Source organism: Echiichthys vipera, assembly GCF_963691815.1.
Source record: "Echiichthys vipera genome assembly, chromosome: 6".
Taxonomy (NCBI): domain Eukaryota; kingdom Metazoa; phylum Chordata; class Actinopteri; order Perciformes; family Trachinidae; genus Echiichthys; species Echiichthys vipera.
The window spans coordinates 28,366,934-28,391,432 of NC_139831.1; the positions used below are offsets into that span (position 1 = coordinate 28,366,934).

At 41.8% G+C, this 24,499-nt stretch overlaps 2 protein-coding genes across 2 annotated transcripts in view; one reads left to right on the forward strand and one right to left on the reverse strand.

The window, feature by feature from the left end:
* Positions 1–2,459: 2,459 nt before the first annotated feature.
* On the reverse strand, positions 2,460–16,579 carry magt1 (magnesium transporter 1). The gene is made up of 10 exons (XM_083915566.1): positions 16,451–16,579; positions 13,559–13,728; positions 13,359–13,476; positions 11,679–11,819; positions 11,393–11,533; positions 9,283–9,372; positions 9,134–9,197; positions 8,703–8,777; positions 6,122–6,212; positions 2,460–6,032 (listed from the first exon to the last, which is right to left on the reverse strand). The coding sequence occupies exons 1-10, from the start codon at positions 16,529–16,531 to the stop codon at positions 6,017–6,019; spliced, it is 987 nt and encodes a 328-aa protein (XP_083771692.1). The 5' UTR covers positions 16,532–16,579; the 3' UTR covers positions 2,460–6,016.
* A 3,952-nt stretch (positions 16,580–20,531) lies between these two features.
* The window catches only part of fbxo38 (F-box protein 38), a 36,912-nt gene continuing 32,944 nt past the window's right edge, over positions 20,532–24,499 (forward strand). Inside the window, exons 1-2 of the mRNA XM_083915674.1 lie at positions 20,532–20,618; positions 23,033–23,275. Coding sequence (XP_083771800.1) covers positions 23,109–23,275 — 167 coding nt within the window. The 5' untranslated portion in view covers positions 20,532–20,618; positions 23,033–23,108. The remainder of the gene's footprint in view (positions 20,619–23,032; positions 23,276–24,499) is intronic.

Genomic DNA, 24,499 nt, shown 5'->3' on the forward strand with positions numbered 1-24,499 from the left:
AAATCTTTAACTTTGTTTTCTTTTATGATATAAATGTATGGACTAATCTTAACGAGGAACTAAACAAGTGTAGCTAAATTAACAAGTCCAATAAAATATCGCAGGTGATAAACAGCAAATACAGCAAAGAAACAAACCTGTGACATGTAATATTTTTTCTTTATGTATTTTTCAGTGTTTTCTTTGTTTTTGTTGCATTTGTTTTCTTTTGACTGATTGACCTGAGATTTATTATGCCAATAATCTAAAAGATAAGAAGGGTCGGTATAATAAACTAGCTTCGACGTACGCTTTTTATCTTCTGATCTCATTGTTCTTCCTTCTTTGCAATCACCTTTAATTAATTAACTAACAAGCTAATAATAATTTCCTTTGTCCTCTGTACACTTTTATACAATGATGTGTAATTTATGGTTATGTTCTACCTCACTGGATTTTACTAATATTATTATTAGTTTTGTTTATGCGGTATTTGTATGTGTGTTTTGATTTTTGCTATGTCAAAGCACTAAAACTGCTGTTTTTAAAGGTGCTATACAAATAAAGTTTAAATTATTGTTATTCTACATTTTTCAGTCTACATAACATGTTTTGTTGCCAAATTGATTGTTTCTACTTTGGTTTAATTTGAGGCTTGATATTGTGGGCTGAATTAAAAGAATGGAATGAAATGAAAAATGAAAAAATAACTTATTCTAAGCAGTGCGTGAGGTGCTTTTCTTATATCAGTGTTATATTGTACAGGCCGGAGGTCACAAGTTACATTCATGTAACGAAAGGTGTGTCCTGTCCAAAGGTTCTCTGAATAAAAAGGTGAAGACATTTCCTCAGCAGTTGCCTGTCACAGGTGGTGAAGCACTATTCAATTCAATTCAATTTTATTTACAATGCCAAATCATAACAAAATTTATCCCACAACACTTTACAGAGTAGGTAAAGACCACTCTATGACATATTTAAGATTTACATAGACCCAACAATTCCCCCGTAGAGTACGAAGGAAGATGGACAGAGAGAGACAAATATAGCTATGATACAGTGAAACACCACTGATGGTGTTTTTATGGCTACAAATGTTATAATTTCTAAACTAATGATAGTTTATATGAGTAATAGTTATAAAAGCAGCAGGAAGCGTCAAGCAGGACCACAGCAGCAGGCACCACAACCATCAGCAGAATCCTGCGAGACGACAAAGCACAAACAACTCCAGGGAAGAAGTTGAATTATAACATGCATGCATTGATGACACATGAATGGTACAGACAGAGAAGAGAGAAGCTCAGAGGCTCTAAGAGAAATTTAATGCCAATAAGAACATAGCTGAGGTCTCGTAAGCCCTAGCTGTAAGCTTTATCAAAAAGGAAAGTTTTTAGTTTACTCTTAAATATCGGGACAGTGTCTGTATTCCGAACAACACTTGGGAGTTGGTTCCACAGGAGAGAAGCTTGGTAGCTGAAGGCTCTGCCTCCCATTCTACTTTTGGAGACTCTAGGAACGACAAGTAGCCCTGCATTCTCAGAGCGCAGCGATCTAGTCGGGTAATACGGTATTATGAGCTCTTTAAGATACGACGGAGCCTGACCAATAAGAGCTTTGTAGGTAAGGAGAAGGATTTTAAATTCTATTCTAGATTTTACAGGTAGCCAGTGCAGAGAAGCTAATACAGGAGAAATATGTTCTCTTCGATTTGTTTTAGTTAGTACACGAGCTGCAGCATTTTGGACCAACTGGAGACTCTTAACAGACTTATTGGAGCAGCCTGATAATAAGGAGTTGCAATAGTCCAGCCTAGAAGTAACAAATGCATGGACTAGTTTTTCTTTCTGAGACACAATGTTCCTAATTTTCACATCATTACGCAGGTGATATTGTCGTGAGTTTTATGTGAGAATCGAAGGACATATCCTGATAAAAGATAACACCCAGATTCCTTATTGTGGTGCTGGAGGACAACACAACATCATCCAGAGTAACAATGTCTTTAGCTATTGAGTTTCGGAGGCCTTCAGGGCCATGTATAACTTCAGTTTGATCTGAGTTTAACATCAGAAAATTGCAGGTCATCCAGCTTTTTATTTACTTAATGCATATTTGAAGTTTATCTAACTGATCAGTCTCTTCTGGTTTGATCGATAAATATAATTGTGTATCATCAGCATAACAATGAATATTTATGGAGTGCTTCCTTATAATATTGCCTAAGGGAAGCATATATAAGGTGAAAAGATCTAGAGCCCTCCTTCACAGATGCAATAACTGCCGTGCTTTAGTCTAACAGACTTCAGACTAAAGAAGATGTGCCATTGTTGTTCACATTTTATTTCCATTTCCTTCTGTTGGAAATTATTTGGAAAAGACTAAAGATATCGATTAGAAAAAAAGACTACATTGAGAAGGAGCCATTACATCACTGGTGAAAGAGGAAGAGACAAACACTGAGAGGGAGTTAAGGCACTTTAATATTAGAAATGATCACTTCAGATCACATATTCTCTCCTGGAACAACCTCAGTATTCAACCACAAACATTTGCTTTTACACAACATAGAAAATGTAGGCTTCAGAATAAAGGTTGAATATGGAGAATGAGCAGAACTCCGCCATCTAGTGTCTTAAGATCATAGTCGCAACAACAAAAAATAATTCCAGCAGTCGAGTTGCCAGATTCGTTGCCAAGCGCGTCAATGATCAGCCTGCTCCATGTCAGGGATGAATCATACAGGGTAACCACTAATTTGGACTAATCAATTAATTTTACACCAGTATTTAACATTTGTCTTCAACTCTTCAATTTGTCTTTCTTTGAGTGCTGTGGAATCCATTAGCTAGCTCTCAACTCACAATGATTCTTGTTTCTGTAGCAACAACAGACAAACCTGGCAAGCAGCAACGCCCACCGCTATTGGCTGCTACAATATAAACAGAACGTGACAGAAAGTCATTTTTAAACCGGTCAATAAAACAAAAAATGAATTCAGACTAAATATATATTGTTTTCCATTGAAAAGTAATAGTTTCATTCCGTATCCCGTGAGTGTATTATTTTATTTTTTTAAATATAGCTTTTAAGAAAGATTCTACATGTTCAACCTTTAAGTATCAGAATGAGTTAGCATATTTCTCAGTGTGGTAACAAACGTTGCGCTGGGGTTAAGGGTTCATCTTTTAACAACAGGAATAGTTCACTGGCCATTTTAACACAACAGACCCATTTTACAAAATGCATGTGAAAATGATTTAGTGTCAAGTGACTTGATGAATCTAATCACAGTTAACTATAGATACTCATTTATTACTGTATTTGGCAATTTGAAAATTGGGGTATACTTTTTAAACTACTTCATGTATTGAATTCCAAGTAGGTTCACATCAGACCCTGAGCCTCTATGTAGCAACGTGTGCCTCTGTTCCACCACACTGAGCATCACTGAGTGGCAGCAGTGCTGAATTACAATAATACTGCCCTAAGATTTATTCAGATTACTTGACAATGAATCACTATTATTCTTTCATGTCATCAGCAGTGTAAGGCACATGGTTTAAAGAGCAGCAGAGTGGGTGAAGTGAAACCTTTTCTTTAAATCATAACACAATTAATCAACACAAACATACGGCAGCATGTATTTAACCGTAATGACCGCAGGTTAGAAGTACTTATACTATGAAACCACTTTTTACATACCTTTGGTTTGGTAAATTGGTCTAAATACTAGTTACAACAACCCGAACAAGAACAACTGGTGTAAACAGGAACCATCAATGTATCTACAGACCATTAAAACGATGTTTAATGTGCTGCAAACTGTCATTTTCCCAGACGTTTGTGCGGCATCTCGACCACCTGTGTGTTCATGTTGGGCAGTTAAATCAGGAGACTTGAGCTGGAAAGCCATTGGGCTTGTCTGGTAAAGTAGTGATAGACCGGTACATCAGCCGGACGATATTTGTGTTTTTTAGGTGTATCGTATCAGCCGATGCGGGCTGCTGCGTTTGCCTATAGTTTTTTCCCAGCATCGTTTACAGACAGGCGTTTATGGGTAGCTCTGTGTTGCTGGAGACGCCTTTTTTAAATTGAGTTACTTAACATTTGTTATCATTGTGTCATTTTTATGATGTTGATTGAGGGGGAAAAAGTAGTATCTGCTCCTAATATCTGCTCAAGAAAATCCACAGGTTGTATCGGTCATTGGCTAAGGCTGATGAAGATACAAAAAAAAAAAAATGGTATTGGCATCAGCCCTAAAAACTCTGTATCGGTCGATCCCCAGTTCGAAGGTCTGTGGCTCTTTTGTTGTGGACATCACTGTTTTTGGAAAAAATATGGTTTCAAATGAGACTTCGCTGTATAGAAACAAGTTCTTCATCTCTGCACACAGAACTGACAGTAATCGACAAATGAAGGCAAATTTGGCAGGGCTGTCATGAAACCACGAGATATCAAATGCAAATGTTCAAGCGAGTGATGTATGCAGTTAGACTGAACACGTTCACTGGTACAGTTGTCATTACGTTTCATGTTTCTGACAGTCAAAAGCAATGAGAGTTAATGAGGATCAGCTCATCCAAATCGCGCGCACAATAGTTGCTTAATTCACGATTCTGAATATTTAGTTGACTTTAACTCCAATAAAGTAAAATAATAATATTAATTATAAAGTACTGAGAGCACTGTCTCTGCCTGCAAGTAGAAAAGAGAAGCAGGTCCCATTTGTTTTTTCTCACCGGGGTCACGTTGCAGTGATACAACTAGCCAATCACGGCCAAGAAAAGAATATGTAATTTGGTACAAATTAATAGGAAAATGGACACAGTTTTGGACACATTTGTATATTTGATGATTCATTTCCTGCATAACCAGCAGCACATTTATCTTTCCAGGTGGTGGTACCATCACAGGCCAACATACAACTCAACATGTATGGAGAATTAAGTTTCCAGTGATGAATGTACCTTATTTAAAGGTTGAATACAGAGAATAAGCAGAACAGCGCCATCTAGTGTCTCAAGATCATAGTCGCGCGACAAAAAATAATTCCAGCAGTCGAGTTGGCAGGTTTGTTGCAGAGTGTGTCAAGTGATTAGCCTGTCAGTGATGAATCATACAGGGTAACGACTCATTTGGACTAATCACTTAATTTGACAAAAGTATTGAACATTTGTCTTCAACTGGAAGTCTTTCTTTGAGTGCTGTGTAATCCATTAGCTAGCTCTCAACTCAAAATGATTCCTTGTTTCTGTAGCAACAACAGACAACCCTGGCAACCAGCAACGCTATTGGCTGCTACCATGGAAACAGAACTGGACAGAAAGTCATTGTCAAACCCGTCAAAAAAATGTTAAAATATTGATTCAGACTAAATATATTTTCATTCTGTAGCCCTCAAAACGCCCCATGGGTGTATTTAAAAAAAAAACATAGCTTTAAATAAAGATTCTACATATTCAACCTTTAAGTGGGTTCAAACAGACTCCACTAAACGCTGTCTCTTAAACTTATAGGAAGTCTATTTCAACTGAGTCTTTCTTAAAAGTGTCCATAAATGTATGTATGTTATATGTATTGTTCTGTCTCTGACATTGTTCGGACATTAAGACCCGTATAAGATGTTGTAGGTATGACTTATTCCCTGGATGCCTGAAATAACTGCTCCCACTTCACTTCTCTGTAAATATCACATCCTGATTCAAATTAATCCAAGCACAAACAACAATAACAACAAGTAAACAAACAGAACAGAGAGAATGGCCTTTTGAAAACATTAAGACAATGGCTGAGACTTGCATCCCGACTGAAAAATGACTCCAAAATTAGACTCTAGAGAACAGCTTTTGGCACACGACGGTTTAGAATGCATACTGCTGTTGGAGGATGAAAGAGTCTTTGTAAAGGCACTGTGTGTATGGATGTGTGGTGGCTCAGCTAACAGAAATGGAGCGTTGCCGTGGAGAGCACCCTGCTGGTTGACACTTTGGACGACTTCCTGTTTGCGGTGAAGTTGGCGGATGCAGGTCAGCTAAGTCATCAGGAAGCTGCAGCACAGACAAAAGACGAGACTGTCGGTCAACAGGACACAAGGCGTCAACTCGGCCACCAGTTAAACGTGTGTTTCCATCTCTACCTGTATGGGTATCCATGATACTTTGCTCTGAAAATGGACAGCAACCAGCTGAAGAACAGCATCACCAGACCGATACCTGCAACACACATAACTGACAGACAGACACACACAGTACATTTGTGAGCTTGTGTTGATGAATGGACCATTTATAATCAGGAACATCAGCAAACTGATCTCAACATCAGACGATGCCTTCACATCAGAAGCTTTTTGTGCTGGGCTCAACTCAAGGTTGGGCGCAGAGAACCAGTGAAGTAAAAGTAATTATTATAACAACCGTTACCTCGTAACTGCCTATTCACAAACCTGGTGCGACTGTTTATAAACATCCAAGTGTTACGTTTTCTTCCGAGATCGTGATGCAACTTTAATGTAACGTTAAATAGTTCGGGAAACTCTGACACACAAACAATAAGTTTTTCCTCCATCTTTCTAGCCGGCTTGATTTCGCTCTCTGGTTGCCTAGGAAATGTAAAGGTCACGCTCAAAGCTTCTATCTCATTGGTTGCGCTTTTTAAAGGTCAGCGGCAACGAGGTCAACGTTCAACTGATTTGAACATTGAGCGCAGCGGCAGAGGCAAAACTGCGCTGTGCGTGCCGCTACATTGGGCGCTACCACCTCTTACAAATATTTTAAAATATGTTTAATACATTTTTTTTAATGGAGGCTACATTTTAAAATTATATATTCTTAAATACATAAAAATCTGTGCCAATGTGCGGCAAGGAAAATATATTTCTGGCGGTTCAGTGGAGACGTCAGAAGCAGCTTTTTTGGTAACAAAGAAAGAAACAACAGAGAGGGGCATGACAAGTTTTTCTCAGGCCCATCAAAGCCCACAAGCCAGCCAACATTACGTATACAAGTGTAGGTACCGGATCTGCTCTGCGTACGACTTCTACGCTTACAGAGGATGTAACACATTACGATTGTCCGTATGTTGGAAAGTGTGTTTACAGCAATAGCATAAGCATTAAGTGTTTTGTTTTGTTGTTGATAAAGCACATGCAATCCAACTCTGTGGCATGGCAGTGTGTGCCAATGAACTCCTGGGCTGCAGCGCACAGAGTTCCCCTCAAAGCCGAGAGTTCAATGAGATTCACGGAGCAGCGGGCGACTCCAGGATCCGCGGCTCCTGGAGTTCCATGCGCTGTGGAAGCCCCACATTGTTCATCAGCACACACGGCCACGCCACAGAGCTGTTTATAGAAAGAAATACAAAGAAACAAAGAAAAAGAAATACACAAGAAATACAACTCAAGGTGTTAAATTTGACTTGTCTAGCGGCAGGCTGACTAGTCATCTGGCTAGCTTGGTAACAAAGTACTAGCCAATCACAATAGATGGAACACTCTTGGGGGGAAAAATAAAGCCTTTCCGATGTACAGCCAATCGTAATGTGGACAGAAGTCAGGAATTTTAGCCCCAACATTACAGCAGCAGTGGGTCGCAGTTTATGTGGGAACAGCTGTTTGTGGCTTTCTCTTAAACTCCTTCAGTACTACGGACAGTGCCGCTGACCCTTCACACAGCAAACGGCACTGTCCATAGGTCTAAATGGCGATAGTCACATGTATGTCAGTCAATAATTTTGCGCTGGAACTAAAGGGGGGGTTCTCCTGTTTTAGGTGGATATTTAAAGATTGAATATGGAGAATGAGCAGAACAGCGCCATCTAGTGTCTCAAGTTCATAGTGGGTTGCCAGGTTGGTCAGACCCGCCCCAGTAGTCAACAGGAGACCGGAGTCTGGTTGAGCCTGTTTGAACCCATCCCCTCCAGAAAATCACACCATAAAAACAAGTATTGAAGGAGTTTGACTGACAGTTAGCGTTAGCCGTTCCAGCTAAGTAAAGATGAAAGTGATGTTAGCGATAGAGGAGAACTGTAGCCATTTGGGCGTGCGTTTTATGGCGTTTCTCTCCTTTCTCTCAGTCCATGGAGTGAATGTTTGGCCTATACTGACTCTGGTTTTTGCCCGTCTCCGCTCACTCAGCTGCTGGGACAAATAAGCAGCTGCAGGATTGGCAAACTCAATTTCACCCAGTGCCAGCCTACAGTAGCTGCACCCAACAACAGACAACCCTGGCAACCAGCAACGCCCAACACTATTGGCTGGTACCATGGAAACAGAACGGGACAGAAAGTCATTATCAAAGCTGTCAAAATATTTAAACTACTGATTCAGACTAAATATACTTTTTTATGGAAAAGCAATACTTTCATGGGTGTATTGGTTTTTTTTTTAAACATAGCTTTTAATAAGGATTCTACATATTCAACCTTTAAAGTAGGGAACTTGTTTGGCACATAGGGGGACTAAGTAACAACAAAAAAGCATTCGTTTCAGTTCAAATTGTTATTTTTAACATTGCATGGGCCCAGAATTTCACAATCACTGAATTCCTTTCTTTGATGAGGCAGCAGCAGGACCATGATTAAATAGTACTTTTAAATAGTACTATTTAATCATGGGGGCACCCAGACTTGCAGATGGAAAATGGGGATTGTAAACATTTGAAAAACCTTTATTTGAAATTGGAATAATCTGTGTGTGTGTGTGTGTGTGTGTGTGTACATACTCTTCCTCTTTCCAATGTCTATGTCAGAGGTAGCTGCCTCACACAGCAGCACCATCCCCATGGTAACAGCAGCATCTTACAGGAAGGTCAAGGTGTGTGTGTGATGCATGGTGTTCGTCTGCTCAAACTACTCCAACCTAACAGTTGCAACCCACCAGGCGCCTGGTGGTTCAGGCGTGTTGTGGGCTGAAGGTGGTCTGTAGCCCTGTCACACAAACTGTGAAACTGATGATGTGCTTTAAAATTAACGACACATCAAAGCTAGAGGAGTGAGACAAATGTAACAGGATCAAAGCTAACACTTTGGGTCTGATCCAGCAGGGATTCGTTTTGCTTAGGCTTTGTTTATAGCGGTTTATGTTTACAAGAGCTAAAGGAGATCAGTGTGTGCTGACTGTAAGAGAGTGCGTATGCACACAGCTAAAGGATACTGAAGAGCAGGACGATGTGTGTCTCAGCCACAAACTGGGCCTGACTGCTGCCATGGATGTAACTCTGAAAACACACAAGGTTCTGAGAGTTAGTTCACATGTCATATCGGGAACGAGGACGTGTTGTCAACGGTCCGTTTCTGTCTTACGACTTGTCCGGTGCTGGGGTTCTTGTGTGCATAAGGTGGTCCTCTGATGTGGTTCCACATCTGGCCTGAAGTCATGATCAGGACAAAGCACTGAAACACACACACACACACACACACATTTTAAAGATCAGGGTATATTCATTAGAAACTGGGTGGAAGACTTAATATTTCCTCTACCCTTAACATCAGTAGTTTTACCAGAGATTAACAACAATATACTGTATTTATATTACTACATTATTGTTAACGCTTTATATTGAGGTTATTATAATAAGTATTAGTTAATAGGTAATAATGGCCTTAAAATTCCTTATAAAGGGTGCTTAGTACCATTATTGTGTCAATTAGACTATGTAATTGTTTGTAATTACATCATAAACATGTTTGTTAGACATAAATAAAGACACATAAGAAACACCATTTTGCATTTAATAAGAGTTAAGTTTTGCATCTACTGGATTTAAAAGGGAGAACAATGTCTTGTTAGGGATAATAAATCCTTTATCATGCCCTTATTTACTTTTTAAAAGACATTTAAAGCCAGCTAAACCCAGGCCTCTGTGACAGTTATATGCACTTGTAAAAACACATTATTATGCATTCAATAGCGGTTAAAGTGAAATTCCGGCGTAAAATCATCCCAGGGTCTTTTTGGGCAAATACACTCATCAAATAAGCCATGGAGTCAATTTGTTTTGTGTGTAACAACTATTAACAGAGAAATGTGATAGAGTCGCTAACAGTTGAATGCAGCTAACACTGATTAGCTTGGGGCAGCACGGTGAAGGCATTAAAACGTCTTTTTTAACCACCAATACTGCTGAAAATAACAGCAAACCTCTGCAGCAGCATGAGAAGAGTCCTTACACAGAAAACAAAGCACCAATGGGCTCCTTCCTTTGGGATTGACTTTGGTAATCAACTTGAATGGACTTTACTATGAGAGGAGCTGGTACAGGGGCCAGTAGGTAAGTCTTTAAAACACTCTTTTAATAAACTCCAGGTTCACTAACTAAGCTGTTGCTGCTTTGTTTTCTTTGCAAGGACTCTTATCATGCTGCTGCAGAGGTTTGCTGTTATTTTGAGCAGTATGAGTGGTTAAAAAAGATGTTTTAATGCCTGATATACTGTCCCGAGCTAATAAGTTAGCGACAGTGACTCTCCGGGATTTCACCATTAATAGTTGTTACACAAAAAAACTGTCTTGATGGTTTATTTGATGAGTGTATTTACCAAAAAGACCCTGGGATGATTTTCCGCCAGAATTTCACTTTAACTGTGCCTTTTGCAGTTAAATCCAGTCTAAATCCATAGACTGGCATTCCTTCACTCCCCTTTGTTTCTGTGTGTCTCCCTCTGTCTGTGTTTCCCTGCACGTGTCTCCCCTTTTCTGTGAGCTGGAGGCGTGGTTTTCCTGGCAGGCAGCTCCAGGTGGATCTCATTGGCACTCCCCTAATTACCTCCCCTCCTGTATAAGAAGACGGACCTGAGATCTTTTTATCAGCAAGAGCGGTAGCGTGCTGTGAACCTTGGCTTCATATGTGCTCAGTTTTTTCTCCACGTCTCCTGTGCTTTTTGCTTCAGTCACCCATTATCCTGCCTGCCTGCCTGCCTGCCTGCCTACCACCCGCTTGTGCTCTCCCTGTGGCCGTCATCTCAAGCTCGCAAATTGTTTGTAACCAGGAGGACGCCATTGCCACGTGGAGGGACAGACCGTCGGATATTCTTCGCTAAACACTGGTCCCAGTTTTCCCTGTTTCCCAGTAACCGTTCATGACACCGTGCCTCATTAGGGTTAATACATCCTTTAATTATGCATGCAGCAAAGTACTGGATTTGAACCAGGGTCTCTGTCATAAAGACTCATATGGTGCATGCGATCTACCAGGTATCAGTCGAAACGGTTGGCAACCGTCATTACGCAGATAACAATGGGGTGAATTACCCAAATAGCTGTTATTGTTCTTTCCAGGAACTTGAACCTTCTAGTAGAAAAATGCCCTATGTACAGATGTGTATGTAATGGTTTATATGCGTGTGTGTGTGTGTGTGTGTGTGTGTGTGTGTGTGTGTGTGTGTGTGTGAGTGAGTGAGTGAGTGCGTGCGTTACCAGTGCAGAGAAGGCCCAGACGTTCTTGTTAAAGAGAAACTCCAAGTTGTGTCTTCGCAGATACGCCAGTCCTCCAATCACAGCCAAGAGGAAGCCCAACAGCAGAGGCCCTGCGTAGTTGGGAGGACGAATGACACGGATCTGAAAACAGACGACATGACCAAGGTCATCAGAGGCTCAACCATGCCAGTGTTTGAGTGCGATTGTTAAGTTTACAGCCAGGGTTTTATGGTTTATTTCATCAAAGCAAACAGTGATTGCTCACATTATGGTATGTTTTAATTACCTGCACGTCAGTCCTGTCTGCCACCCATCGAGCCAGCTGCTCAGCTGCAAAGCCTCTGACCTGCAGCTCGTACGTGTCAGACTTGCGAGGTTTCCCTTTGGGGGGGAAGTGAATGAAGGTCGGAGCAGAATTCATACTGAGCTGAAACACAAACACAATGTGTTCAACAACAAACTATAACTTTACTAACCCCCAGTGGAATTCAATCTTTTGACATGAACATAGCCCTAATCAGACGGGATTAGTTTAATGTAACATCCAATAGTTATAAATAATAATAGAAATGGCCAACTCACAAAGGATTAAGAAATCCCTGTATTCTACCAGAGGTGGGAGGGGTTACTCGATCTACGCGCTACGTCACGTCCCTGTCACCATGTACGTGCTACGTAGCTTCCTGATATCACAAAACTAGTGTTCTAATAGTGGTTCAACATGCCCTCGTTTACTTCCCCTCAACACTGATCGAGTGAACGACGATGTTCACTCCAGAGGTGGATATCACCCACAATGCATTGCAGTTATGCATTTGGTGGAAGAGAACACATCCATGGGTAGGTGGCAGTAATGGTCGTAAAAGTCTGCGATTGCTCACCACTAAAAAAAGAACAATATGCATAAATAATACATTTTTTTTATCACCATTAAAAAACTTCACTGTCTGACATGCTTTTCAGTTTTCTATAAATAATATCTTATTATAAGTCTGTATTCTTACATGTTCGCCTGTTTAGCAGATAGTTTCTTAAGAAAATCTCATTGATGCCTAATATTTTGCTGAAAAGTGACAGGTTGCAGTAAATATTTAGTATACTTATTTTAGTTTATAGATCGATAATTGACTTGTGTGGTTTCGTAACTATTTCTATAAACGGAAGGAATAAATGTTATTTTGAATACATCATAGCAATAATAATGATGATGATTATGATACAATGGTGAATTACTGCAATCATTCGTAGAAAACACCTTCATCTCATTGAAATGAGTCTAAAGGTATTTGTGATCATTTGTCAGAAGCAGTACAGCGCTAAACCTACATCTGGTGGTGGATCCATGATAGTTTGGGTTGAAGTGAACGAGGACAGGGGAGTTCCATTTCATCCCACGCTCCTCCCCCCGCCCAGTTTCCCTCAGCTCTCCAAGTGGCCTCTGTGTGACGTGTGCTGTTATATAATGCCAAGGGCTGAGCGGAAGTGAAGGAGGACGCGTTGAACAACTCATGAAACACAGCGACAGTAAACAGGAAACTAAAGGACAGAATCGATTATGTAAAAAAAATTGATAAGAGTGCTTCTTTAAGCGCCTCCATGCTCAAAAATAAAACTATGGCAACTATGTATTGACGGGATATGATGGTATATCTACATATGTTTTACAGAGGGTCGTATTCTGACGGGACTAGTTCTACCTGAGGGTTTTTTCGGACCGTTTTACAGAAGGTGAAAATATATTTTTTTTCTGACATTCTCAGGAATAATCACTGACATGGCACATTCGGACGTGACTAAAACCCCTGGTAAAAATGACCATACCCCACGTCCCCACATTAAACTAATCCTGTCCGAACAGTGCTTGAGACACAAAAACTGTTATCTTCATGTGTCAAACCATGTGCTATGTGAGGACTGAAGGTCCAACCAAACATTTCAGCAACTGTTGGGTTAGAAGTTGTCTCACCATCTGAAAGACGTCTGATCCTTCATCAAAATCCACAGATGCAAAGAAAACTTTGTTAGTAAAGGCGGAGGAATAGCGCCACGAGTTGGCCAGCACCTGGAACTCCTCGTCAGCTTGCCTGAAATGAAAAGACGCATTGAAATTCTCAGATAAGAATTTAAACGACCGCCACGCCTCTCCTAGTTTCTCCTGCGTCTTACTTGCAGACCCCACACTGTCTCTGTGGCTGCAGTGCCGTAAACATGATGACCACGGAGAAGTTTCTGGGAGGAGCCCTGACAAAGCGCCGGAACTTGTCTCCATTCATCCTGATTACTGAACGCTTGGAGGCCCAGTCCATCATCTGAGTCACCTTCTCTGACAGCAGAGTCTATACACAAGATAAACAAAAAACATTGATGTTATAACAACAAATACTTTTAATAAGATTCCCGTATGTAAGACGGAAATCTGTGTCATATGCTTTTGAAATTAAAAGACATTGAATTTCTAGCACTGAATATTTATGCACTAAAATCATGTATCTGATTGTTTTGACTCTGAATTATCTTATTTTCACCTTTATGTTTCAATGTTCACAAATTCAATGTTAAAGAATTCAATGTTCTTTTGCCGGTGGAGGAGGAAAACACACCCACACCTTAAACCAGCGGGCTGAGGGAGACCACCGTACCGGCTCCTTCTTCCGGACAGGAGCAGATCTGCTTCTCCGGTCCCGCTTACGAGTAGAGAACTGAACCCAACAGCAGCCCCGGGTACTGTCATCGGTGGGAGCCAGTTTGTGTGTTTCCACGTCAAATATGATGTTGTTCGACACCACGCAGCAGAGGTCGGCCCGAAACACACACCGGCTCCCGCTGATGACAGTAGGCTACCCAGGGAAGCTGCGTCTGTCTGCGGCTGTGGCCACCGCCAGTGTTAGCTGACAGACACCTGCTGCTGGAGGCAGAATTTCAGTCTGACTCGTTCAGACTTTACACTCAACTTAAACCAGGAACTCCTCAGAAACATGAAGTGTTTATAACACAATGCTCATGGAAGCACTATCATGTGAAGTTGCCACCCACAGTTCCACATCTAATCACAAGGACGATCCCTGGGGTCCTGCATGTTAACACTGAATTTTATACATGGAATCTTGCAGCTGAATTTGGTATATTGACACATTAAGAGTTAAATTCAGAGTCAAAACATTCAGATACATAATTTCTATGCAGAAATATTCAGTGCAAGAAATTCAATGGCTTTTTAAAATTCCAAAGTGGCAGGGGGCTGGAGCTGATGCCAGCTGACATCGGGCATGAGGCGGGGTACACCCTGGACAGGACGCCAGTCAATCCTTCAATATTCCCTTATCACAAATCAGAAATCACTGGACCTGTGTAAATTGTGTAGATTTGTCATTTGGATGCTTGTACTGTGGGAAAGCAAGCGAGTGTAACTGTGAAGCCTTCCAGGGTCCGTCCACACAACAGAATGTTTCAAACTATCTGTGAGTTAATGTTAGCCTACGACAAAACACAGACTAAACAAAGAACGCAGACAATGACTGTTAAAGATGTAGCCAATGAGATTTTCATCTCGTTAATCGTCTGTCAAGTTCGTCCAAAGAGTGAGTTAAAACAATGGTGATTGATCATATGACCCACTAATGAAAGCACTATTTGCCTTTTTCCCTCGCTATATTCAATTGCGGCACACAATTAGTGACACTTTTCAGCGATGGCTGGTCCGCCCAGGAGGAGCTCGTCACTGAAGTGCATGCAGCGTTCCGTTGTAAAATTTCCGACAAGAAAAAGCACAATGAAACAAAAAGATCAAGTCTGAATTCGGAGACAGGCTCGCTCTGATGTGTCTGACCGGTGCAGTAACATTTCATTACTGCAGACTCACAATGGAGGATCGACAGACATGTGAAGCATATCAGGGCATCACGCAGTATCGCGGAGGTGAGAGCTGCCAATCTACTGATGTCAACACTGTTCAGTTTCCAAAGGAACTCTGGGAGATGAGGTCCCAAAGGTGCGCCTGTAGTTACATCTTACGGCCAAAGCGGCTGCTAGAAACAACTCTCTCAATTATTACAAGAATTACAACTTTTAAGTTGTACTCCATAAGATTTGAGATACGTTGTTTCTAGCGCTCTCTTTGGCGGTAACTGCAGTCAAGCCCGTTCTTTCAGCGCCTCTATACTGTCACGTTCATGGTCACTATGTGTGTTGACTATTTATTTTAATTTTTTGCTTTTTTGCAAACTTTATTTAAACACATTCACCTCTCTTCATATATTACCCTCTTATATCCATACACACACGCGTTCCTATTACACTTCTGACCTCACAACAAGCCTGGCTCAGAAGTAGGAAGTTCCTGATTTCCGATTACAAGTGAACATAACAGCATAACTGTTGGAGACGATCTGGGCCGACAGACCACAGGTCACTAACATGGAGACTTATTTACATCTAGAGAGGGAATGTCTCCACAGACACACAGGTATTAGAATACTCAGCAAAAAGGCAACAAGTGCTTTCTTTAGTGGGTCATGTGATCAGTCACCATTGATTTAACTCACTCTTTGATAGATATAAACTTAACACAATTAAATAGCAGCAAAACCTTAAATAAAATGTCAAATGTTCATTTAAGTTCAGCCATTTTGTGTCTAATTATCTTATTATTAAATTGTATTTTTTCCAATGCACTATGCAACATGATATCGCGTTATAAATTGGCCGCTCTGCTCTTTAAATATCGGCAAAACCCACATCTGTCGAGCAGTGCAGTCTGAACTGTGACTATCGTGAACACGGGTTGAATGGTCCACTCTCCGTTTCAGTCCCACACCACTGACCGTGACGTCACTGTGGAGTCACGTCACGGTCTGTGCCTGTAGCCCAACCAAATGTGTTGAAAACTACTCTTTACCTGGTGTCACTCAAAGACACACTGACGTCAACTTTAGCTCTGTGCTGGTGGCTGTTAGCTTAGCAGCATTAGCACGGATGACAGAAAACTTTCGAAGCGTCGCGAACGTTTCCCCCGGAGTGGAAGTGAACTTTCTCACGTTCCTGTCAGTGGAGACACGTTACCTCTTTCTTCTTCTGAGCCTCGGCGGGGTCATGGTGGAGGATGACAATCAGAAAGAGCGGGAGGAAAACTTTGACAAACATTCTGCAACACTCAACGCTCAACGCTCACATACACACACACATATCCTGTCAGCTTCCTATTGGTCACCTCTCAGCCAATCACGGTCGTCTTCTTCTTCTTCGTTGGGTTTTAATGAGGGTTGGCAAACACGCCTAAAGGCGCATTACCACCACCTAATTACAGCTAGGGCTTACGAGTCCTTAGCTATGTTCATTCATCATTCATTCATCTTCAACCGCTTATCCCGGGGTCGGGTTCGCGGGGGTGCTGGAGCCGATCCCAGCTGACATCGGCCGTGAGGCGGGGTCCACCCTGGACAGGACGCCAGTTTATCACAGGGCACATAGAGACGAACAGAGACAGACAACCATCCACACCTACGGGCGATTTTAGAGTCATCAATTAACCTAACACGTGCATGTCTTTGGATTGTGGGAGGAAACCGGAGAACCCGGAGAGAACCCACGCAGACACGGGGAGAACATGCAAACTCCGCACAGAAAGGCCCAGGCCGGGATGCGAACCTGTAACCTTCTTGCTTGTTATTTTTAAAATGATTGTGTCAAGACAGATGTGCGTCCTCCACAGAGCTGGGTCTGTCTGACGCCCCTGCCTGTTAAAGCGAAGGTTTTCAACGCCACCGTACTCTACGGAGGAATTGTTGGGTCTATGTAAACCATAAATAAGTCATACAGTGTGTTCTTTACCTACTCTTTAAAGTGTCCTGGGATAACTTTTATTATGATTTGGCACTGTAAATAAAATTGAATTGAATTGGGCTGGACTGTGGCAGGAAATCAAAAGAACTAGAGGCGACACTGACTCGGGGCAGGGGCGTAAAGTGGGAGGGCAATGGCCCCTTCCCTACTTTCCACCTTCTATTTCAGCACCCTTGCTCAGAACGCACCCATCTTCGAACTCAGCTTTCTTTTCGATCTCAACTACAAACCTGTAAAGTTTCATGACGTTCAAAATTCAATTCAATTCCATGTTATGTAAAGGGCCAAATCATAACAAAAGTTATCCTAAGACACTTTACACATGGAGCAGGTAAAGACCACACTCTATGACTTATTTATGATTCACAACAATTCCCCAATCAGAATCAAAATCACAAATACTTTAATAATCCCAGGGGGGATTTACTTTTTGGTTATGAAACTCCAGATATACAAACTCCAGATATACAAACAACAAAGATTGTACAGGTGAAAACCTATATTATAAAAAATAAATATATATACAATATCAACAATTCCAGACTAATGTGCATTAGAACAGAGTGTTTATAGATGAGTTAACAAAGTAGCCATGAGTAGCAACAGCAATAGTGTGCACACACTGACGTCGAAAACCTTTCCCCATAACAGGCAGGAACGTATTGACATCTGTCTGCACCGGTAAAAGAAGAAGAAAAGGAGAGCGAAAGAGAGAAAAGACAGACAGATGGACAGAGACAGACAAAGACAGATACAAAGAGAGACAGAGAGACACTTCCAGAGATGCAAGCAACCACAAAAGTAACACTATAATACTATCTTTAGTAATGTGAATATGACTGATATGTTATGGCAGTTAATACAGTAGAATAGTAGAATGAAAATGATCATAATTATGGCGTAAACATGATCAATGATAAGTAGCGGTGCTAACAGATTGTGATACAATGATATATATTACTGATGGTGTTATTATAGCTACCAAAGTTTATAACTTGTAAAAATGAGAGTATATATGAGTAATAGTGATAATAGCAGCAGGAAGCGTCACACAGCACCACAGCAGCAGGCACCACCACGATCAGCAGAGACCTGAGAGACGACAAAGCACAAACTACTCCGGGGAAGAAGTTGAATTAGTAACATGAAGTGGGGGCGATTCCCTACTGCTAGACCCTTTCCTAGGACCTCACGTGTTTTCAAACTTGACTTTCATTTTGATCTCGACTATACACGTGCAGCCAAAAGTTCCATGGCTGTATCTTGCCAATTGTTCACTGTTCAAGTGACAAAATCTGGCGGCAGAACGACAAACATACACCTGGCAAAATACTCAACCACTACAGTAGGTGTTTCCAGGATCCAGGATTTAGCAACGATGAGACACACACACACACACACACACACACACACACACACACACACACACACACACACACACACACACACACACACACACACACACACACACACACACACACACACACACACACACACAGTGAAAACAATACCAGTGTCACTGTCTTCAACCTTATGGCCGCGTCCCCTGGGAAGTCCTGTGGGGGCTACTGCAGGATTATGGGGTCATTGCTACGTCCTTGTGTAAAGTTGTGTCCCTTGTCACTGATTCTGTTTGTGGTTTTCATGGACAGGATCTCAGGGCTCAGCCAGGGCGAGGACAGTGTCCAGTTTTGCAGACGACGTGGTTCTGTTGGCTTCATCAGAACATGAAGAACAGGTACTGAGGCAGTGTGCAGCGGCAGAGTTGTGTCTTGATTGTGAACAGCTTTTTAAGCCTCCGCGCTGGTGACACCCGTGGCAATTATGTTTTTAACCATCCCATTCTTGTGAACGCAACATCTAAGGAACCCCTGGATGCAATTGGGCACAAACTTCCACCTGGTCACTGTGACCTCACAAACATATTTTTAGCCATAATGCAAGCATTAATATAATAATAATGATAACATTCCACACAAATGTCAAGTAGAATAAAATGATGAAGTGATGACATTTCTTATCCTAAAGGTCAAAGGTCAACTTCACTGTGAATTCATGATGTTTCTGTCCATTAGTTAACGCCATAACTCAGGAACGGAAGGGAAACACATGTTTGGATACTGAACTGGTGAAACTAAACTATGGTGATTGTATAGATCTTCTATGCTGACGCGTGTGAAGCATCCAGGTTTTGCCAAAAAAATACACTGACTTTCATTAAAGGTTGAATATGTAGAATCTTTATTAAAAGCTATTAGAAAAAAAAAAAGGTTTGACAATGACTTTCTGTCATGTTCTGTTTCCATTGTAGCAGCCAATAGCGTTGGACGTTGCTGGTTGCCAGGGTTGTCTGTTGTTGGGTGCAGCTACTGTAGGTTGGCACTGGGTGAAATGGAGTTTGCCAATCCTGCAGCTGCTTATTTGTCCCAGGGCAAAAACCAGAGTCACTATAGGCCAAACATTCACTCCATGGACTGAGAGAAAGGAGAGACACCATTCAAACACATGCCCAAATGGCAACGTTTCTCCTTGATCGCTTAGATTACTTTCATCTTTACTTAGCTGGAACGGCTAATGCTAACAGCTAACGCTAACTGTCAGTCAAACTCCTCTAATACTTGTTTTTATGGTGGTATTAGCTGCCAATCCTGCAGCTGCTTATTTGTCCCAGGGCAAAAACCAGAGTCACTATAGGCCAAACATTCACTCCATGGACTGAGAGAAAGGAGAGACACCATTCAAACACATGCCCAAATGGCAACGTTTCTCCTTGATCGCTTAGATTACTTTAATCTTTACTTAGCTGGAACGGCTAATGCTAACAGCTAACGCTAACTGTCAGTCAAACTCCTCTAATACGTGTTTTTATGGTGGTATTAGCTGGAGGGGACGGGTTCAAACAGACTCAAACAGACCCTGGTCTCCTGTAGCTACTGAGCTGGGTCTGACCAACCTGGCAACCCGACTGCTGGAATTATTTTCTGTTGTTGCCACTACGATCTTGAGACTCTAGATGGCGCTGTTCTGCTCATTCTCCATATTAAACCTTTAAGTCTTCACTATTATGTACGTCTGAACAGGCATGGATGTCGTACATCCACAAGGTGGTTATTTTCTCTGCATTACCATGAGCGGAACAAATACGCATTTTATATTAATTTATTACTATTCTATCCTGCATAATCTTTTGTCCCACACCCCAGTCCAGTTGGTGGCGGTAATGTACCAAAAGCTGGTTTGCGCACCGCCGGTAACCACCGAAGAAGAAGCAGCAACAGCAGAAGAAGAAGAGCCTGTGAGATGAGCGCACAGTGTTGAGCAGGTCTGGACTCTCAGGATGTGTAAAGCTGCAGAGCAACATCACAGCGGCTCCGACCCAAACATGCCGGTAGGTTAGCGCCTCTGCTAATGCCCTCGTTAAAGGCAGCGCAGTTTGAGCCGGTGTGCTTCCCGTAGGGGTTATTCCTGTGCTTTTGTCTTTGTGTACAGTGTTAGCTGCGGCTATGCTAACTAACGTTAGTGAGCCTCGACAAAGAGCAGCTGAACTTTCTGTCATGATGATTAAACTGTGACACACAGGTGTGGACAACAGGGCTGCTTCGCTCCAGTGTCACGCGTGACGTTAACGTGTAACGCTCGCTTGTTTGTAAACATACCAGCCGGCTCACAAACGTCAATAATGCTGTTTATGTTTCTGTGCTTGTGCTTATAACGGAAATGACATGTGCTTGGTAAACCTGACCCTTAGTGAGTTTTTTTAGCCTATATGTAAAGCACCGTGACTGACACTAAGTGAACTCAACGTCCTCCAAAGAGTTCGACTCTCAGAAACATGTCCAACAGCCTGTAATGGTCTTTGCTGAGCTGTCTTTACAAAGGTGTTGACAGACTGTGGGGGTACATTTGTGCCCAAATGATGCCACACATGCACTGAACATGTCGACTGAACATGTGTCAAAGCTTGTCTGTGTCAGTTCAGCTGTGTACTGTACTTTAGCTGTAACTAAACTACTTTGAAAATGTGTCTGTGGGCTGCTCACCTGACACATTTGTCTGGCACATGGACCTCAGGCCCTCTGCTATGTGTTTTGCAAGGGCAGCGCCACCCAAGATAACTGTGATTGGTTAAATAAATAAATGAATACAACCCAGAGCGGCCCCCCATACCAGAATGACGAGCTGGTACTGCTACTTGTACTTATATAGATATAGCGCCTTTCTGGTCTTCTGACTACTCAAGGCGCTTTCACACTACTTGTCACATTTACCCAAACACAAAGACATGGTGGCAGTGAATATCTAAATTCACACACCCATGTACAGTACTGGTAGCAATTCGAGGTTTAGTGTCTTGCCCAAGGACACGCCGACTGGAGGAGCAAGGGATCGAACCAGCGTGTAACCAGACCCCAGCACCAGAGTGTGGCTTTTCTGCCAATGTGAAACTATGCATAGGTTTGGCTACACCACTTACGTATTTCTTTAAACCAATCACAGTTGTCTTGGGGGGTGCCAAGTGAGTTAAGTGAGAGAAAGCAGAGATAAAGGAAGGGGCCTGACATCACACTCAGGTTTGATGCCGGGACTGTACAGGTGGTAAGCCACACCGGTGCCTATTAAACTCTGAACTGTTCTGTTGTCTTGTAGCACTCTGTGTCATTTGCCTGTGTTGTTGTGTCTCGGTTGACTGTGTGTAAAATTACACAGTGAGACGACAGGGAGGGTGACTCATCCGATAGGCGCGGACAACAACACAGTCAAATGACAGGGACCGCAGCAAGAGGGCAGAAAAGTTCAGAGTTGTTTAGACAAACAGATGTTCTCTAAGGTGTGCAATAGGCCTGAAGGGACGATCGATGATTGTTTATTCCTACGTCAAAGTGATTCTAACTCACTATAAGAAGAACTAAGATGTCAGAAAAATAATCTCTAGAATCTGCCCCGACTGAGCGTTCAAAGATGTTTCTGGTGTCCGCCCGCTGAGCCCCCTTAATCCTACGAGTGAAAAGAGAAGAAATCGGTATCGGTATCAGCATCGGCCCAAAAAAGTCCATGTCAGTCGATCCCTACAGTTAACAGGAGCTACATTCGGTTAGCCGGAGCTAGCGATTCACCAAGCCTCGCCTCCGACACAACAAATAAACAACATTCATTATTACATGTCCCATATCACTAAAAGAAGCGGAGGAATAGCTGAAAATTGGACACACGAGCTACAGAGAAAGAGAGAGAGGGAAGCCATTGCTAACTGCTAAGCTAAACGGAACTGAATAGGATGTGAAAAAAAACTGTTGGATTAGCGTTAAGTCGCTAAAAGGAGAGAGCCTAGAGTGCTTGAGCTGAATTAGTGTATGTTTAAATGTAAAGTGGATAATTAGCTGCTGTATGAAGAATGAACCTGACTCTTTTTACACCCATAGCAACTGACGGGCCTCATTCAACTTAAACAAACCTATAAGGATGATGAACGGTGGTTCAAGGGGCCCCCGGTGAGTTTTTGCCTTGGGCCCCAACATAATCTAGAATCGCCTCTGGCTACATGCTAGCGGCAGAGAAATCTGTAATATTTCTCGCTTGCTTTTGTTTCTTAGTCCCTGATTTGAGAGCACACGCCTGCTATAACATGACTGGTTGCGTTGTGTTTGGTTTATAAAGCGTTGTTTGTTGTAAGTCGCTCTTTTATTGCCCACTGTTTACTACATGTAGCTACATGCTAGTGGGGAATATCATAAATAAATAAATTAGGGAAAATGAGAAGCACCTCCTCTCTTAACTTGTCTCCCTCTGTGATGTTTTGTCTAGAAATAAGGTTCATGCCTGGGAAATAGAGCCCCCTACAGGAGGGAGGAAGATTGTGTGTGTGTCTGTGTGTGTGCGTATGTGTGTGAGCCTGGGCAGTGACACACACATGATGAGTCCCAGGAAAAAGGCCTCTAAACTCCAGCCTGTAGTGGGCAGTGCTGGAGGGGAACTGGACCTGAGACCTACTGAGCCAAAAGACTACATCAATGAGCTGTCCCATGAAGTCCTCTGTCATATATTCAGGTAACATTTCTACACCCACACTGGGCACTTCACACAGACTGTTTAAAAAATGGACGTAGTATAGCGTTCTCTCAACTTGATCCAATCGCCCTCGCCTACGGGAGTCTCCATCTTGTCAGACTCTGACTCCGCCTCATTTCCTCTTACCAAAAAAGGGCATGTATGTGACGTTGGGGGGAGGGGGATACGTCCATCTGGCTGACGTTTACCCTTTGAGAAGTGAGGGCCAGAGGCTAGCTGTCACTCAAGAGGCCACGCCCCTAATTATTCATACACTTAAATAAAAAGAATAAAAATAGACTGGCACAGAAAAAATCCCCCCCCCCCCCCCCCCCCCTCAGTGTTGTCATGAAGATATGACCTAAACATACAGACTAGAAGGTTTTTTTGTACCAGGCCTTAAACAGGTTCAATGATGCTGGGAAAACGGCCTGTTTAACATGGGGGTCAATGAGAAACTGCTCTATTATGAAACCTGCCCCTAGTGGACACTCAGAGAACTGCAGTTTTTGGCACTTCCTGATTGGATCAACCAGGAAGTCGCTGTGGTGGGGGCTTGACTTCACAGTACAGGGTTCTACAGGATGTATGCGTTTGTATTGTCATGTATCTTTATCTAATTTTGCCTTTATTTAAATATAATTGTGTTATAAACCTGAAACATAAAGTACTTCAGCACATTGATGCAAAAATCATGTAGAAATCAAATCCTGCCTTAAAGCAGTGGTCTAATCCACTAATAAATATTAGGACAGCTACAAAAGCATGAACACTATTATAAAAATGACACTTGACAAATTCATATCATATTATTAATGTGAATATATCATTATCATATATACACACACACACACATACCGATAAATTATCATCCCATAATACAAAGCCAAACTACTCTCATTGATTTATGATTTATTGATGATGTATATTCTGCCAATTTATACATATTGAGTGCTTTTACCTGTTTGAATTTTACAGATTATGTCAAAGCTTTTAATTTGAATTCTCTGGAAAAATACTGCATAAAAGCCAAAGTTTGTGAAGGTTTTTGAAGTTACTTTACCATAAAAAATAAAGTCAGAATTGTCGTGGTAATTATAGATATGGGATTTTTGAGACTGATGCTGGTATTGATTTTTAGAGGAGGGAAAAAGAATCCCTAAATTACCGATATGGCAGGAAATATAGTGAGTTTTAGAGCTGGAAAGAAAATAGGTGATTTTC

Excerpts from the sequence above, each read along its gene's own strand:
- magt1 (XM_083915566.1), bottom strand. The coding sequence starts at position 16,531 with ATGTTTGTCAAAGTTTTCCTCCCGCTCTTTCTGATTGTCATCCTCCAC. Across the intron at positions 11,534-11,678 it reads CAGACAGGACTGACGTGCAG|ATCCGTGTCATTCGTCCTCC; the intron begins GTAATTAAAACA and ends GTCTGTTTTCAG. Across the intron at positions 6,213-8,702 it reads AGACATTGGAAAGAGGAAGA|TTATGTGTGTTGCAGGTATC; the intron begins GTATGTACACAC and ends TCTGTCTGTCAG.